The sequence below is a fragment of the Periplaneta americana genome, chromosome 5 (assembly GCF_040183065.1).
Source record: "Periplaneta americana isolate PAMFEO1 chromosome 5, P.americana_PAMFEO1_priV1, whole genome shotgun sequence".
In the NCBI taxonomy this organism is placed as follows: Eukaryota; Metazoa; Arthropoda; class Insecta; order Blattodea; family Blattidae; genus Periplaneta; species Periplaneta americana.
In genome coordinates, this window is record NC_091121.1 from 86,408,968 (window position 1) to 86,425,472 (window position 16,505).

General features: G+C 34.6%; 1 protein-coding gene across 1 annotated transcript; it reads right to left on the reverse strand.

Annotated features, from left to right (window-relative positions):
• Positions 1–531: 531 nt before the first annotated feature.
• Positions 532–15,873, reverse strand: LOC138699949 (FAST kinase domain-containing protein 2, mitochondrial-like). Its single transcript, XM_069826170.1, has 8 exons — positions 14,991–15,873; positions 12,863–13,031; positions 8,061–8,784; positions 6,644–6,832; positions 5,310–5,430; positions 2,942–3,169; positions 972–1,086; positions 532–797 (listed from the first exon to the last, which is right to left on the reverse strand). Exons 1-8 carry the CDS (start codon positions 15,109–15,111, stop codon positions 566–568), a joined length of 1,899 nt encoding a protein of 632 aa, XP_069682271.1. The 5' UTR covers positions 15,112–15,873; the 3' UTR covers positions 532–565.
• Positions 15,874–16,505: the final 632 nt, after the last annotated feature.

A 16,505-nucleotide genomic window follows, 5' to 3' on the forward strand; every position in this document is an offset into this window, starting at 1 on the left:
TTTGCTTGAGATAAATTGTGGTCGAATGCAGCCACAATTAGCAAAACAGGGCCACTCTCTTAGCATGTGGCCCATCCAGGCCAATACAAACATAGTATCTGTGCTGAATTTATTAAAATTGCGTTCTACATACAGACCGCAACTTGTGGCAGTGGCTAATGGCTCTGCACCCAGCCTCAAAGGAGTAGGAGCATGATTTTATATTTATAAACTACACCGACTAACAATATTAACTTTTAGTGCATATAATCTGAGCTGTATTAATTATATTCACAACCTTCATAATTAAAAAGTAAATATAAAGTGACTGAATCCAACATACAAAATGTCCTTTCAGCAAAGTGATAACTAACAAGCTGGCAAAGCCTTACAGCTTCTGCATTGATTTATGTCCAACTAAAATTGGAGCAGAGCCTAATATTTACATCCTACTTTAAGAATGATACTGCATACTGGTGCAATTGAACTGTGACTAAATGGATCAGTAACAATATATTCAATATATTTAGACAGGACTAATAAAACAGATGGTTCAAAAGCTAATAGGCGAATGATTTATTAAGCACTAATGTACAATATTGGCTTCACTACTTTCCATGGTGTCACATTTCATCTTTATATTCTGCATTAAATATGGAATTTTTTCATAATCCGGTAAATTTATCCATTGTTGCAAGTTCACAGGCACTACACTGTATCCCAGAGTTTCCAGAGTGCGTATTGTTAGCAATGACACTGTTCGTAGTCTTTGGCAGTTGACAGCATACGAACTTGCTGGCATACAGAGTATCAAGATTCTGCAACAAATATCTGAATTAAAATAATACAGTAGACATGTTTATATTCATTAATCATATCATAAATCAACGGTGTTTTTCATTAAATCATTAAAATGTAGAGACTTCAGCAGATATTTAACATATATTGCAAAGCTTACATATCAAACAATAATAAGAAAATACCAAACTTACATTTGACTATCAGATGGAATAAGTAGATCTTCTATATACGTTTTCGAAGAAGAATCATTGGGAATTTGATTCATTGCCACAGGATAGCCACCTTTCCGCATAACTACGAGATGGTCTGAAATGTAAATTAAATGTTCATAATAAAAAATTAATTAATTTGAAGTCAATATAGATACATAAAAAGCACTTTGAACTTCATAGACCTTCATAATATTCAAGTTCTTGTAATAATAGATAAAATAGCACCAGAAGAACAAAATAAAAAGATCATTCAGTAAAGTCACAATATAAATGAATGTCTTTTTTAGAATATTTAATTTGATACTGAATATGAAAAGCACTTTTATTATCAAACACTTTCCCTAAACATGGGTTGCCTAGAAGACAAAGATACCATTTACAAAAAACAAAATTTTGAATAGTACATATAACATGGATAATTTATTATGAATATGAAAACCAATTCAAGAAAGAGAAAAAAAAATTACAGTGTAATGTCTTATCTGAGGTGATTTCTTAACAATGTAATCGAACCTTTCAACGCAAGTAAACAAACATTGGTAATTATAGATGATGGCAAATGAAAAGCCTTGCAAAAATCAACAAACTGCTTCAGGATGGATCCTTTTGCTCCGACCATCAAGCCTATTACTTTTATCTATTGTAACTGATATTTTTCTTGATAATACGGGATTGTTGGTTCATAGATGAATTGTTTCTTCTTATGGACATCTTGTGGTTGGCTCCTGCAAGTCTCAAAACGAACTGTAGGGTCAATTGAGCCGTTCAGAGCAGAAGTGGTGTAAGTCAATTTTGACTTGCACCACTTTTGCTCTGAACGGCTCATATAAACTAGGCTAATGATTCGGTCGTTATTATACAAATTTAAATGACATGAATATATATTTTGCCTGTAAATGTATATACGAAGAACAGAGAGATTGAGAGAGAGAGAGAAAAAAAACAAAGAGAAAGTAGGAATTGTATTTTGTATATTATTTATTTGAGCCGTTCAGAGCAAAAGTGGTGTAAGTCGAAATTGACTTACACCACTTCTGCTTTGAACGGCTCAATTACAAAACCTCTACGATGGTCCTGGAAAGCGATCATATCTATTCTATAAGTGCTGCCAGTGGTTGATAGTTATCTGAGTATTACAGAAATAGAATACCATACTTAAAATGTTTAAGAACTATTTTCATCACAACAAAGTAAACCTCTCTAAAGGTGGATGTCATTGTATTGTGGTAGAACAGTGGTCGTCAGCACTCACTGAAATGGGTAAAGAGTATATGGAGCAACATGATTTCCCCATCGTGCAGCAGGAAGAGGTAGAGAGCATTCCTGCCAGTAGCCACGAATGCATGCTGGTGCTGTAAGAGACACTAGCCCAAGAGTTTACTGAGTTGATGACAGCTGTGGTAGAACTTTACAAGATTATTTATGAATAATGCTCTTATTAAGTTATCTCTGGATGTAAGATTTAAAACATATTATATATTAAAGGTTTCACGACAGAGTTTGTGTGCCACTGCAAAATATACAAAATTTTATGGCAATTATTTTACATCAAATATTACAATTTTAAGTACACAATAGCTTTTTAACGGAACTCTTGTGTATCATATTCTGCTAATTATTACATTTTTAATGTAGAACAATCCTCTATCTCCATGTTTCCCAAAAGCCTTCACGAAATATACAGGGAATACCTTTACTTCAGATTTCAATCATCTTAAAGTGCCTACATTTCTTCCAAACAGAACTATCACTATTCTTATGATCATGTATGACACGAAAGTAGACAACAGATGTTTCTATATAATAGGTAAATCATCATCTATAACAGATATTTCTGTATAATGGGTAAATCATCATCATCGGCGTGCAAATATTGGGCCTCACTGGTCTATTACGGTCTCTAGTCAATCCTCATGATAAATAAAAATTATTTTCGTAGTAATACTAACCTATGAAATGGCCAAGCTTGGTTACGAGCCTTGTCCAAACATAGGCTGGACCTCCAAGCCCTCGTTCAAGAGCAGCCTGAAGTGGAAAATGTTCCACATGATCACCATTTTGTGAAATCACTGCGTCAATCATATCCTTTGGTGGAAGTATGCCTGAGTATGAAGGATACATTGTTACCACAGCTTGATAAAGCAGCAGCAGCTGAAGACGATCCAGTAGATTGTATTCTGAAAATTTGTACACAAAATGTAAAACAATTTAATATCAAATTACACCTTATAAGAGATAAAGCAATACTTGTTTTATTATTATGAACAGTTTAAATGGCAGAACAAACATTAACCAAGTTAGGTGCAGCCTTGATAGCTCAGTTGACAGAGTACTGGCTTATGATGGCTATGGACCAAGGATGAAATTCCGGAGATGTTCCGAGTCATATTTGTAGTAGACAAAGCCAAGGTTTCTGAGGTTTTTTCGGGGTTCTTCCGTTCCTCTCCATTTCATCACCACACTCCATTTCATTATCATCTACCAATGTGGTGCAGCTGGATGTACTATTGTCACTGATGTACAGATCAGATGGCACCAGTTTAAGAAAGTGCAGTACACTACTTGGGGAGTGAAAGGGGCTCTAGCGGGATTTCACTGGACCTTGAGCCTACTTGGCTAAAATCGACAGATGGCATCACATAGCTGAGTCACGATACCTACATGAAAGGGCCTATTCAGACTTCAACAACCATTCCCACAAAAAAAGAGTGGTAAACACAAGCATTAGGTTGCAGTGGAAACCTTTGGGCCCTTCCTCTGTACAAAGGGTAAAAAAAATTAGGTTAACTCTGAGCACTTCACCCACTCCCAAGGAATCCATTGTCTACTTCTTTATCATCATATATATTAACTCAGTACACACAATCCTCTTTCTTTCTGTAAGTTTTAATTATTTTGCAGAAGTCTTCAGATAACTGCCAACCAATTTTTCCTGTTTACTTATTTGGACAACAGAAATGCTGTACATAGCCTCTGTCTATGAAGCATGAAGCATGAGTGAAAAAATGGCCGGAAGTTCTATATGGATGCTTCACTTTCAAAAGCAGAATTTTTTATTCCATAAATCTGTGACACAGGGAATTCTGCTTTTGGTTTTATATAAAGCAAACCATACCAATAATTGGCTGAGTTTGAATCTACAATCTTTGTTTTAATGACAGGGTACTCATTAGATCATCGAGAATTTTGGATAGATTTTATTTGGAATTATCCAAAATATGTTGTTTTTGGTCCTATGCCTAGACACTTGATTGAAGTCATTTGCGTCATGCACTTCAGCATTTTCGTATGATGTCATCTTCTTGTGCATCTTTTGATGTTTTCCATGTTCATCTCTCTTTTGATGTTTTCCATGTTCATCTCTTCTTTTACATCATACAGATGGCTTGCCAAACAATCCATGCCCTGTTATCAACCTGAATAGCAAATTTACGTGGTCCTTGGAGGATTACCTCGGGGTTAGATTTTGCTCCATCCGAATTTTGTTATTTTTGGGCAGAATTGAATTTACTTTTCATTAGTTGTTTTGCAGAATAAAATGAAAGTCCGTTATTAGATGGTTGTGAGATTTCAGTGCCCTTTTTAACCAAAAAGTCTGCTGTTTCATTTCTCTTTATATCACAATGGAAAGGAATACACCGTAAACTAATTTTTTTCTGTACTTTACTTAAGTAATAGCTCATTTTCTTATAATCCTGAATTATGATCCCCATTTTTAGACGGTTGTGAAACTATAGCTTGTATGGCTGCCCATGAATCTGATAATATGACAGCATTTTGGAATTTATTTAATCTGTATAAGAGGTTTTACAAAGCTATATAAAGAGCAGTGACTTCTTCAAATTTTGTTGTACTCGTATATTCTTCTACAGAATTGTAGAATGAAAAGAGAGGACACGTTCCTCCAGCTTTATTGCTTTTGAATGTGAAATAAGGAATTCATCTGAATAAATTTGTAACCACTCCTTATGTGGGTATCTTATTTATCCAAAATATGCATTTTCTGACAAAAATAAACAATAAATAGATTTTAACAAGTATTAGTGCTATACTTGCTCAGGATAGGGACAGATGGCAGGTTTATGTGAGGGCAGCAGTGAACCTCCGGGTTCCTTAAAAGCCATTAGTAAGTAAATATATGCTATATAAGTAAATGAAACAGTCACTGATGGCCTACTAAATGATCCATAATGCTACTGATATTTTTTCTGAAATCCAATTGAAGTAATTAGTTTTTAACTTCGATAGTGATCATTTTTACACATATATTATCTCAAGTTTGTGTATGAGTTAATTTACAAAAATATACATGATTACCTCTAGCAAGAAACTGTTGCAAGAAATCCTTTTGTAGGACAAACTGAAGAAGATCTGGGCAGTATATATCCAACAGTGCGAAGTCCAATGCCAATCTAAGCCATGGAAGTCCCACTTTTTCCTGTAAAATTATGTAATTGTTTTCATATATACACAATTATGTGTGAAGCATAAAAAATAATCACAAAGACAATATATGTTACCTTTAGATATCTTCCATAGGCATCTCTTAATATTAACTATGTGCTAAAATGAATAAGATGAGTAAGGAGAACTAACAGGACTTAAAAAAAATAAAATAAAATACTAGAAAAAAATAAGTTAAAAACCAACAATGCCATGTCATAAGCATTAAACACCACGGCCTCTTCATATAATGGTACTATCTATTTTATGATCTACTCTGTTAAATATTTAAATATGACCATGACAGCAATAATTTTTGTTTGATATTTTTACATTTCATTAAATGTAATATAGTAATGAGAATAATTGAGTCCCAGCAAACGTTCCCGCCCTTTTTACTGGAACTCACTGTACATAACCAGATACTATATCACTATATATGTACAGTATATTCTGACCATACGCTTTTCGATATGAGTGTTATATTTGTTTATTTTGTCGTGTAGAAGACAAAATTATAAAAACTGATCCATTTATGCACTTTATAATTCATTTAATATCTTCAAGAAAAGGACTTTCCATGCCTATTTTTCATGGCAGATGCTTTGTATTATCATCATTGACCCTAAAGCATCTTACTTCAGAAATAACATGCTGAAACTGTGGATCACTTTGCAGTCATAAAATTGATAATGATGACATTGAATGCAGAAATGATAGAATGACAAGCGAAATTGGTGCACATTGCTAAAACCTGTTTCAATACTGCCTTTTTCCATTAAAAAAATCCATCTGAATTCGCAGTGATTTAAAGTAAAGTCTCTGATATGGAAAGCAAACAACATTTCATGTTTTTAATGCTCCATTCTAATGAAAAAAGGCAGAAAAAATCCGACATATGTCTATCATACCACATGTAAGATACGAGTAATTCTCATTATTGGGTCTGCTGTTAGCCTGCAATAATTCAATACCTGGGGATTTTTTTTTTCTTTGGACTATTGAGCAATTTGGAATAGTTAAATACTTTAGTTTAGTTTGATGTAAGGGAAGGAATGTACAAATTTTTTCTTGAATCATTTTTCTGGACATATCTGTATCAAGTATTTCTTTTTTATGTGCGTTTCAGTTCATAACTCTATTACTCATTCAACTACAAATATACCAAAATATCTCAGTTTAAGTGCAGTTCATGTAAGCATTCTTACCTTTGAGCATAACACGTTGTTTGTTAGGAGAGCATCCTTTATACAGTCCCAACTCTCTGGCTTGTAATCTGCATTAGCTATGCCAGACACCAAAGAAAAATATATGACTGACTTACACTCCTGTACAAGTTTTGGGTTATTAACTATTTTCTCTCCTAAGTAGTCAATAAGACCAATATTTACATGACCCTGTAAAGCAAGAACGAATTACATTAAAAAGATACTTTAATATGTAGCAGTATCTCATGTGACCATCAGTGTTTCTCAAGCATTCTGTGATATACCAGGATGAAAGGTCCATGGGAATAATGATTAGATCCATCCAAAATCGACAGTTATTTAAAACTACCATTTTATAATGTAAGAGCAGTACTATCAAGTGGTGTAACTGGGGGTTGGTAAAGAGTTAATTTAATTCGGTATTAAAGTTTTTAATATAACACATGAGCACTGGGAAGCACACCAGCTTCACACAATGTACTGAAATTTCTGGTTAACACTCTATGATAAGGAATTTTGTTTAATTCTGTAGATGAGTGGCATCTTGAAAACCACATACCAGTATACAATGTTGCTATCACTAATAACACAGGTAGAGCTTCGGTTTGTTTATGGCGATCATCGCCAGACGCACATCGCTTGCAATTGTCGCCTAGTGTTGCTAGTAGTTAAAATGAATGTGCAAAGTTTCTTTACAGCGAAGATCATCAACGTAGATCGTTGGAGGTGACGCAGATCGCTAGAGGTTGCTTTTTTGAAGCAAATTCAGGATGCACATCACCGAATACATGTTCAATAATCGATATTTAGAGAAGGCTATGTAGAAATATTGAATTGAGTTATGGCAGCAAAACAATTGAGAATTAACAGTGATGTACGCTGATAAAGAAACCATTTCAAGACAATCATCGTGAGTGTTTATAAAATTGCTGGTGATGTGCGTCCAGCGATGATCACTGTAAACAAACCATAGCTTTAGAGTCAACTGCAGTGCTCAAGTAACAATCCACAATAACAAATCAGCTACGTACACAAACAAGTTTCCATGGCAATGCATGGCCACCGAGAGTTACCTACTTTGGCAGTGCCAAATTCAAGATACTGTACAAATAAACCTTTAAGCTTTACATTCAAATAATTGTATCTCAACAAATGTTCGGTATAGACCAATTATTCACATGAACTTCTTTGTTCAAAATGATTGGTACTATGATCTTCCAAATTTTTCCTGAGACACCTTGCTTAATGTAGCCCAACTCATGCAAGTACCGCTCTAGCATAATAATCTAGACAGTATAACTATTTGACAAATCCATGGGGCACTAACTTGTACTGACTGACAGCACCATAGACAACTGTCAGTGCTGTTCTGGCGATTCCACTGCAGAAAAAATTGTGCCATATAGTTATTTCTTACCAGTCTTGTTAACTTCTTGAGCACGTAAGTGCCTTCTTCGAATCCACAGTCCCTAGTAATCACATATCTTGCACAGGCATCAGCATATTCTTCATGATAGAACTGTACTTCTTTCCATTTATGCTTCTTGACCATGCAGTCCAAGAGTTTCTCCATTTCTATATATGTACACTCATTCATGTTCTCTGCCAAGACTTGCCAACAATGGGAAAGGAGAGCTTGGAAAGACTGCGACTGTTTCTTAAAATCACTTATTGCAAACACGATATTTGCAGCAGTTCTCACATCTATATCTGATGCAAGATTTTGAAGACTAGAGACTATTATATTGATGGAATTGTCAGAAACAGGTTTCTCACAAGCATATTGAAGAAGCGTGGCCAAACTTGTGACATTCTCCCTATCTATCTTCAGACTTAGCTGAGCGTCAAACACAAGTGGTAAGGCAATTCTTAATGCATCCACTAACGGACTTCTCTCAAAGTTTTTCATTATGAACTCAAGAAAAACGATATGCTGAAGTGACAAATCATTAACTCCTTGACGAACAAGCTGCAGTAAAACCTGAACAATGGTACTGTTTCCAGGGACTCCAATATATGAAACTATTTTCAATGCTTCAATTGCATCATTAAGACTAATTGCTCTAACTTGAGACTTAAGCCGTTTACAAAGTTTTATGAAGTCAGGATTTTTGACGATCTGCTTCTTTGGCATATGACATCTGAAAATAAAAAAAAGGAAAATGAACGAAAGCAATGTATAGTCACTGAGGAAAAGAAGTCAACAATCTTATAATGTGCAAAATTATTTGTAAATGTGAAAATGAGACAACAATTAAAAATTACCTACATTTCTATTTGCTGTTCGAAAATTCGAATGTTTGTTTACATTAAGGTTTGTTAGATAATTTGAAAATTACAGTTTCTTTCTTATTGACTTTACTTTCTTCTTTCATGAAATATTTATAGAAAAAGTTTTGTGACTGCACAAAAAACAAACTTTTTTTTTCTAAACTTTAATAACAATACATGTTTTCAGAAGGTCCTGATACCAAAAGAGAATTTTGACATGCTATCTACCTAGCAACAGCTTTTATCCTCAATTATTGGGCGAATTATGTCTAAATTCAGTACGTAAAACATAATTTTTCTACTAAATATAAATATTAACTTTCAAAATGTTTATTCGAAAAATAATGGTAATTTTAATTAACCTTCCAAGCTAAATAAACACAAAATGATATAATCGGAATTATTTCTACCAGCTTGTTTACAATTTCAACTTTTATACCTAAATAGTTTATGTCTGTACATAAGGCGTATGTATGGTAATTATCAGTTTACGTGGCTCAATGTGGCTAACTTCTTTACACAATAAATCGCGAGGTTTTCATTCCTCTTTAGCTATACATAAAAAGAAATCTCACTTTACCTACTTCAATTACCGTAGAAGGGAAGGCCTGCTGGCCTTAGTTCTGCCAGATTAAATGAATAAATTAATAATAATAATAATAATAATAATTATTACTATATAAGAATATAATGTCGGCAGTTGCGAGTGTCATTAAATAAAACATAATTTACAGCAGCAGCAGCAAATATTTACACGCAATATCAAAGACTCCTAACACCATTAGCCATACACTGGCAATATTGAGCTAGAGCGTTCGCGTGCTAAGCAAAGGGTCCCGGGATCGATACCCGGCCCCGGAACAATTTTTCCTTGAAATTATTCAAACCTGCTTTAAAGGGAGCTACTACCTGAAAGCCAGATTTGCATAATATTGAGCTAAATAAACTAAACTACTTGTATGTGTGGTGTGTGTCAGTGCATCACAGGTACAGTATATATTTGTATTATTTGTATGTGCACGCATGTGTGTGTATTATTTTCATGCTGTCTCACAGCCAACAGTTAGTTACCATGCACATGAACTACAATGTTGAGAATGCTGGCCAAGAAAGCCCAGCTACGAGTATATTAAGACTGAAGTGTAAAAGTCTTTGTAATAACATATTTATTTTAAGAGGTTAATGAACTATGTTTTCGTTAAAGAGTGTAGTCTGCATTTTATAATCCACATCAGAGGTCATTAAGCTCTACTATGCATGATAATTTGTTGTAGTGGTAATAATGGTAAGTCATACAGTAAGTAAACATTAGAGCAATAACAACGGTGTTTGAAGATGAATTTTGCATCTAACCTTTCGTGATTTTTATTTATGGTGTAATCTAAAAGACAGATTACGAAAGCAATTCCCACACGTTGAAAGAAACATAACACAACATTCTAAGAAAGAGACTCATTAATTTAAAATGATGAACTTCGCCATGTGAATCATAACTTTTTAAGAAAGTGTAAATAACACAAATGGGTAACCTGTATACCAATATCTATAAGAATGTGTTGATGCTGCAGGCTACATTTGCTGTATTATTCTGACTTACATAGTCAGCATTTTGCAGAAATAAGAAATAACCTTGTATGTATGCCCACATACATTGGAGTGCAAGAGGTCAAATTACTTTATTGTCAAATGCCTGGCATTAGAAAACAACAACATTCTCACACACACATCATGTTTAATGTTTTAGGCAATGAAGTGAATGTTTCTCCAATTCATTCTATTTTGATATACCTCAATATAGCTATATTGAAAGTTCTATGGTTAAGGATGGAATATTTATATAAACAGTCTGAATTATGAAACTGTTTTGATATTAAATAAACACTCAAAAAAACGCAAATGAGTAAGTTGTATTCATTTTTAGGCTACATATCAGAATCAGTGGCGAAGCTAAGGTGTAAATTACTGGGTAGGCTGAAAAATCTCCTTACCTTTTATCTTTTTATACAGCAGATGTTTCTCGATTTTTCTATTAAAATACTTTTTGTGACACAGACCCCACAAAGATGATTACTACTCATTTTCACCCCCAAATAGAATACAGGCGAAACAATATAACTAAACTGGGTAGGCTGAAAAATCTCCTTACCTTTTATCTTTTTATACAGCAGATGTTTCTCGATTTTTCTATTAAAATATTTTTTGTGACACAGACCCCACAAAGATGATTACTACTCATTTTCACCCCAAATAGAATACAGGCAAAACAATATTTAACTAAACTGTCTCAGAGCATCCTGTTAGCCAAAGATATTTCTTATACTACGAAAATTGAAAATTTCTATTTTGTTTTATTCCATCCACTATGTGGTGTTGATCTCCTATCTTTGTAAGCACATTTTTTTTCATACGTCCAAGTTGAAAATGATTTCTCTTTTAATTCTACAAATAATGACCTCAATGTTCCCTCAGTATCAACCATTTTACATAAAATTAATATGTAAAAAACACATGCACGCACGCACACACACATGCAGATATATATATATATATATATATATAATATATATATATATATATATATATATATAATATATATATATATATATATATATATATATATATATATATATATATATATATATATATATGCACTTTTGAGTAAACTAACGCTCAACAACACAGCCCATTCATAGAACACCAATATAGCACGACATATTATTGTGATAGTAGGCTACAAGGCTAGTCTTGTTTAGCATTAAGATGTAGCTAATCGATATCCCCTCCCTGGTCCCCCCTCAAGCTTACAAGTCAAGGTCGTAGCCATGCCTTTAGAGGCTTGTGCCTTGCACTGAACTCTCGAATCATGGAATGACTGCCAACAGTGAACTTAATAGCCTATGTGGAAGGATCAGAGTTAAACCGAGTGTTACGATACATAGTTATTATGAACTTATAGCCTAATGCTACTAGGTAAAATAATTCAAATTTTTTGGATAGGCTAAGCCTCAAAAGTCCCTTAAGAACTTCGTCACTGATCAGAATCAATAACACAAATACAAAACTTCAAAAATAAAATCATGAAAAGAATTATAGAAATCAGTCACATCTTGATTCCATACACTGTACTCTCTTCATAATAATATTGAACAATACGCAAATGAATGTTTTGGGAAAAGTTATTCATTTTTTGATTAGTTATTCAAAAATCCTCCTTCTGCAGCAAAATATTCTCCAGTCTTTAACTAGATCACATGAATGGGTAGTTACATGATAGTGCAAGCATAATAAATATTACATGAAAAGCACAAAATGCTTCAATTATTGAAACATATGAAAAACTGGACCAACTTATCACTAGTATGTTCTCATATGTAGATTTATTATAGATTCTCAAAATTTGATCATGACACACTTCGTAATTGGAGATGTAATGCTAGAACTCAAGAAATTCTAGCTTCTCTCTTGCAAATTGTGGGCTTACTAGAAAAAGTTTGTAAGTCATACTATTTTCCTATGTAGTTACCAACTTTTTCGAGTAAGCTCACGAAATATATTGGTAGCTATTCAACTCTGAATATAAGTACGTTCAGATGGATAAGCCGAGGAAAGTCCCCTCAAATGCTACATATTAAACATGAAGTGTTCCAAGTTTATCATTACTTAGGTAGAGCCATAGTGTGTTGACCACATCACAAGAATTACACTGTCTATCTAATGTAAGACCTGAAAGACAAGAATAATGTCAAAGCTCTTAAAGACAGTTCAATAAATTACCTACACCTTTTTATTATCACATTTATTTTGACTAACGTCCTTGATATATTTTATACTTATGAAAATAATACAACTATGAAAATTCTACTTCTCTGCACTACATTAGTTTTCCGAAATTGTTTACTATAAACACAAGCTTCGACAATGTTGATAATGGATTACAATATTACTAACTTTCCTGTCTTCTCCAGGTCAAAAAGACACCTCAGCGCTTGCATCACATGTCTCACATTCATGATGTTATGATGACTGCCCACAATTTGCAACACATCAGTGGTGTCTCGAGAGATTTTAATATTCTGCAACAAGTAGTCATGCATAGTACTTGTTGATGGCTGCAGATCTGAAATACAATAAAATTTGTCATTATAAACAGACCCTCAGGTGAAATATAGGTTGATTCAAAGTGTAATGTATGACTACTGCTCACAGAATAAGAAATGAAACTGTGCTAGAAAGGCTGGGCAAAGAAAGAATAATGCTCAAACTGATCACGAAGAGAAAAAGAAATTGATTTGGTTACTAAGAAGAAACTGTCTACTGAAGGATGCACTGGAAGGAATGGTGAATGGGAGAAAAGTTCGGGGCGGAAGAAGATATCGGATGATAGACAACATTAAGATATATGGATCATATGAGGAAACTAAGAGGAAGGTGGAAAATAGGAAAGATTTGAGAATGCTGGTTTGCAGTGAAAGACCTGTCCTTCGGCAAAAAACTATTAATGAATGAAGAAACAGTGTTATTTTACAAGGTGTCCAATGCATATAGTATATATCTATATATGTACGGTAATTTTGAATCCTTTGTATTTCAGCTGATGAAGGTAGGGCGATATGGCCGATGTGGGAATGCGAGAGCAGCAGTGGCGTGAGGAGAAACGGCGAGAGTGGGGTCAAAGGGCAATAGGGGAACTGGCGTGGGCACCGATCTTTCATATTATATATTCGTAAAATTTAACTCGCGATCATTCAAGTATTAACCACAGTCTAGTATATAGTCACGAAGCTCAATACGTAGTAAATATGCATCCATAGATAGTTGCTAACCACTAGGATCGCTAATATCGCCTCATTATAGGCAATGCGAAATAGTACCGGCACAGTCTATTGTTCGTAGCACCCTCACAACTCAAGCTTCGTGACTGTATATACTAGACTGTGGTTTTACTGTACATGAATCGATTAATTTATATCGTTAGTTGAAAAATATTATCGAAAGTGTGTCTTGTAAACGATTTTAACGTGAAATTTTCAACTGTGTTGTGGTTTAGAGGTTAAGTTGAGAAACCACTAAGCAGAAGATCCCTGGATCGATTCCGAGTGGCTGCAATACGTTAAGTAAAATTAAAATACATAAATATGTGTTGATCTTGATATATAAGTGCACTGAAAATACTAAAAAGTGAGGAGAGAGAAAAGGTAGCCCATATAAGAGAGAAGAGAGAAAAATAATAATAGTTTTTATTTGGGCGGCCGGGTAGCTCAGTTGGTAGAGCAGCTAGCTACGGACTGGAAGGTCCGGGGTTCGACCCCAGGTGGCGACAGGATTTTTTCTCGTTGCCAAACTTTCAGAACGGCCCCGAGGTTCACTCAGCCTCCTATAAAATTGAGTACCGGGTCTTTCCCAGGAGTAAAAGGCAGTCAGAGCGTGATGCCGACCACACCACCTCATTCTAGTGAAGAGGTCATGGAAAGCATGGGGCTCTACCTCCATGCCCCCCAAGTGCCTTCATGGCATGTTACGGGGATACCTTTACCACTCCTTTAGTTAAACAATCGCGTAATAGTCACCGTCACATAGCACGATTCTGGGCATCAGGCACATTTCCCCTTCACGGGCAGCAATGAGCGGGCAAAGGAGGAGAGGTTATGTTGTGTAGAAACAGTAGGAGTATCTGCAGCAATAACAAGCAGCATAGCCTTACGATGTCCGATCTTGATTCGTTCACTTCGTGCGGGCAAGTACCTGAAGCCCGGTAGGACAGTGTAATGATGGCGTCTGGCATAACACATTTGCGTTAATGCATAAAAGGGATCAATCGCAATAAAGAGAACGCCAGTAAATGAAGTTATACCCACTCAATGAAATGTGCATTCGACACAACACTCACCTATCACATAGTGTGTCTGGTGAGCTAGTTGGGAAAAAGTGGAAGGGGTGATGGGCGGAGCTTCTACGTTCTGTTTATTGCGATTTTCCCCATAAATGATATTATATGGAAAGTGGGCGGCTTTAAATCTAGGCGTATTATGGCTAATTATCTGTTAAAATTGTATCACTAAATAAGAATGAACAATACCTTTTGTAGACAAACATCGAAGAAGATTCAAGTTTAGAGGTGTTCTCCGTGCAATATGAGTACGCAAGGCCAGACTGGATATTGCTGAAAAACTTAACAAACCCACAGCTTTTTGTGCCATTGTTAAAAAATACTAGCAGATGCCTGAATAACTAAATAAAACAATTTCTACAGTGACAATATATAATCCATGTCATCCTTTGTGCTTCCACAATATTAGAAGAAAATTAATACGACTATATGGTACGTTCTAATGTCCAATCCACACTTCTTTGTTTTTCGTTAAAAGAATATCCATCTATTCAGCCACAATGAAACCCGTGAAGAAATGAAACAAACATCATCTCCAAGCAAAATCCTGTCCTCGTGATTTGTTTATATTTAGTTTCAAACATCACCAATAAATCTAACCTAAATACACCGCCGAAGATATTATGTCCCCGAAACTTAATCAAATATATGCACTGATATCTCCTCAATATTCTAAGACAAGCGTTCACGTGTAGCACTTTCAATACACATTATTATTATTATTATTATTATTATTATTATTATTATTATTATTATTATTATTATTATTAGTGCACATTTAGATCCTTATTTTCAATATCCTTTATTTGTCTTTAGGTTATTACACACACACACACACACACACACACACCATTTGGGTGTGTTGCCAACACCGATTTAAGAGATACCACCAAGAAGCACAGTGTGCTAAAGCCACTGGATTCCTATATATTGTTAATGAAAAAAGAAATACTTTTGCCTCCCAATGAAGTAAAAACTCCGCAAAATTTCTACACCTGCAATGATAAACTGTTCAAAATTCCTCGCCAGCTGAATGTTAAAAACCTCCATATTTGGTGGCAAGCCGCTTACATTGGCGACACTGCTGTACATTATATTTGGCAGTGTCGCCAACTCGTTGCTTGAAGACCCACTATAAAATAATGCATACTATAATTGCATACTAAAAAACAGTGCGAAAGTTGTAAAATGCACATATCATCAATGCAAGAAGTGATCATTTTGCCTCTTTGTGGATAAAGACAACATAAAACGACAAAATTAATATGACTATTACACTCTTACTACGTCATACTACTTTTGACCAATATAACGGTACGAAAGGACGTATTTCAACCAATCATGGCTGCTTCTTATCGCACAATTTTATCGCGTCCCTAGCATTTGTTTCTTTGTTTGCCAACATTTGAAACTGCGCTGGTCTGGACGTCAAAATATATATATAATTTAATTACAAACCACTCCCGTCGATGCACAGCAGTTTCAAATATGACTCGCATTGGCAATCAAGAACAAGAATTAATAAAAATCACACTAGTTCCACTTCTATTACGCACACGTCCAATATAACATCAATTGAACCACCAACCACATTCAAATTTGACAAAAGTACATTCAATAATTATTCCTTTCAATATTATTCATGTTTATTTCTTATGTCATCGTCGTTAATTAAAACTTTTCAAACACTTGTGTATATTAGTT

Bases quoted from the DNA above. Each gene is read 5' to 3' on its own strand.
- LOC138699949 (XM_069826170.1), bottom strand. From the start codon at position 15,111: ATGGCACAAAAAGCTGTGGGTTTGTTAAGTTTTTCAGCAATATCCAGT. The intron at 6,833-8,060 runs GTAAGAAATAAC...CTTGCTTTACAG, and splicing joins TCAAGAAGTTAACAAGACTG to GGTCATGTAAATATTGGTCT. The intron at 798-971 runs GTAAGTTTGGTA...TATTTGTTGCAG, and splicing joins ATTCCATCTGATAGTCAAAT to AATCTTGATACTCTGTATGC.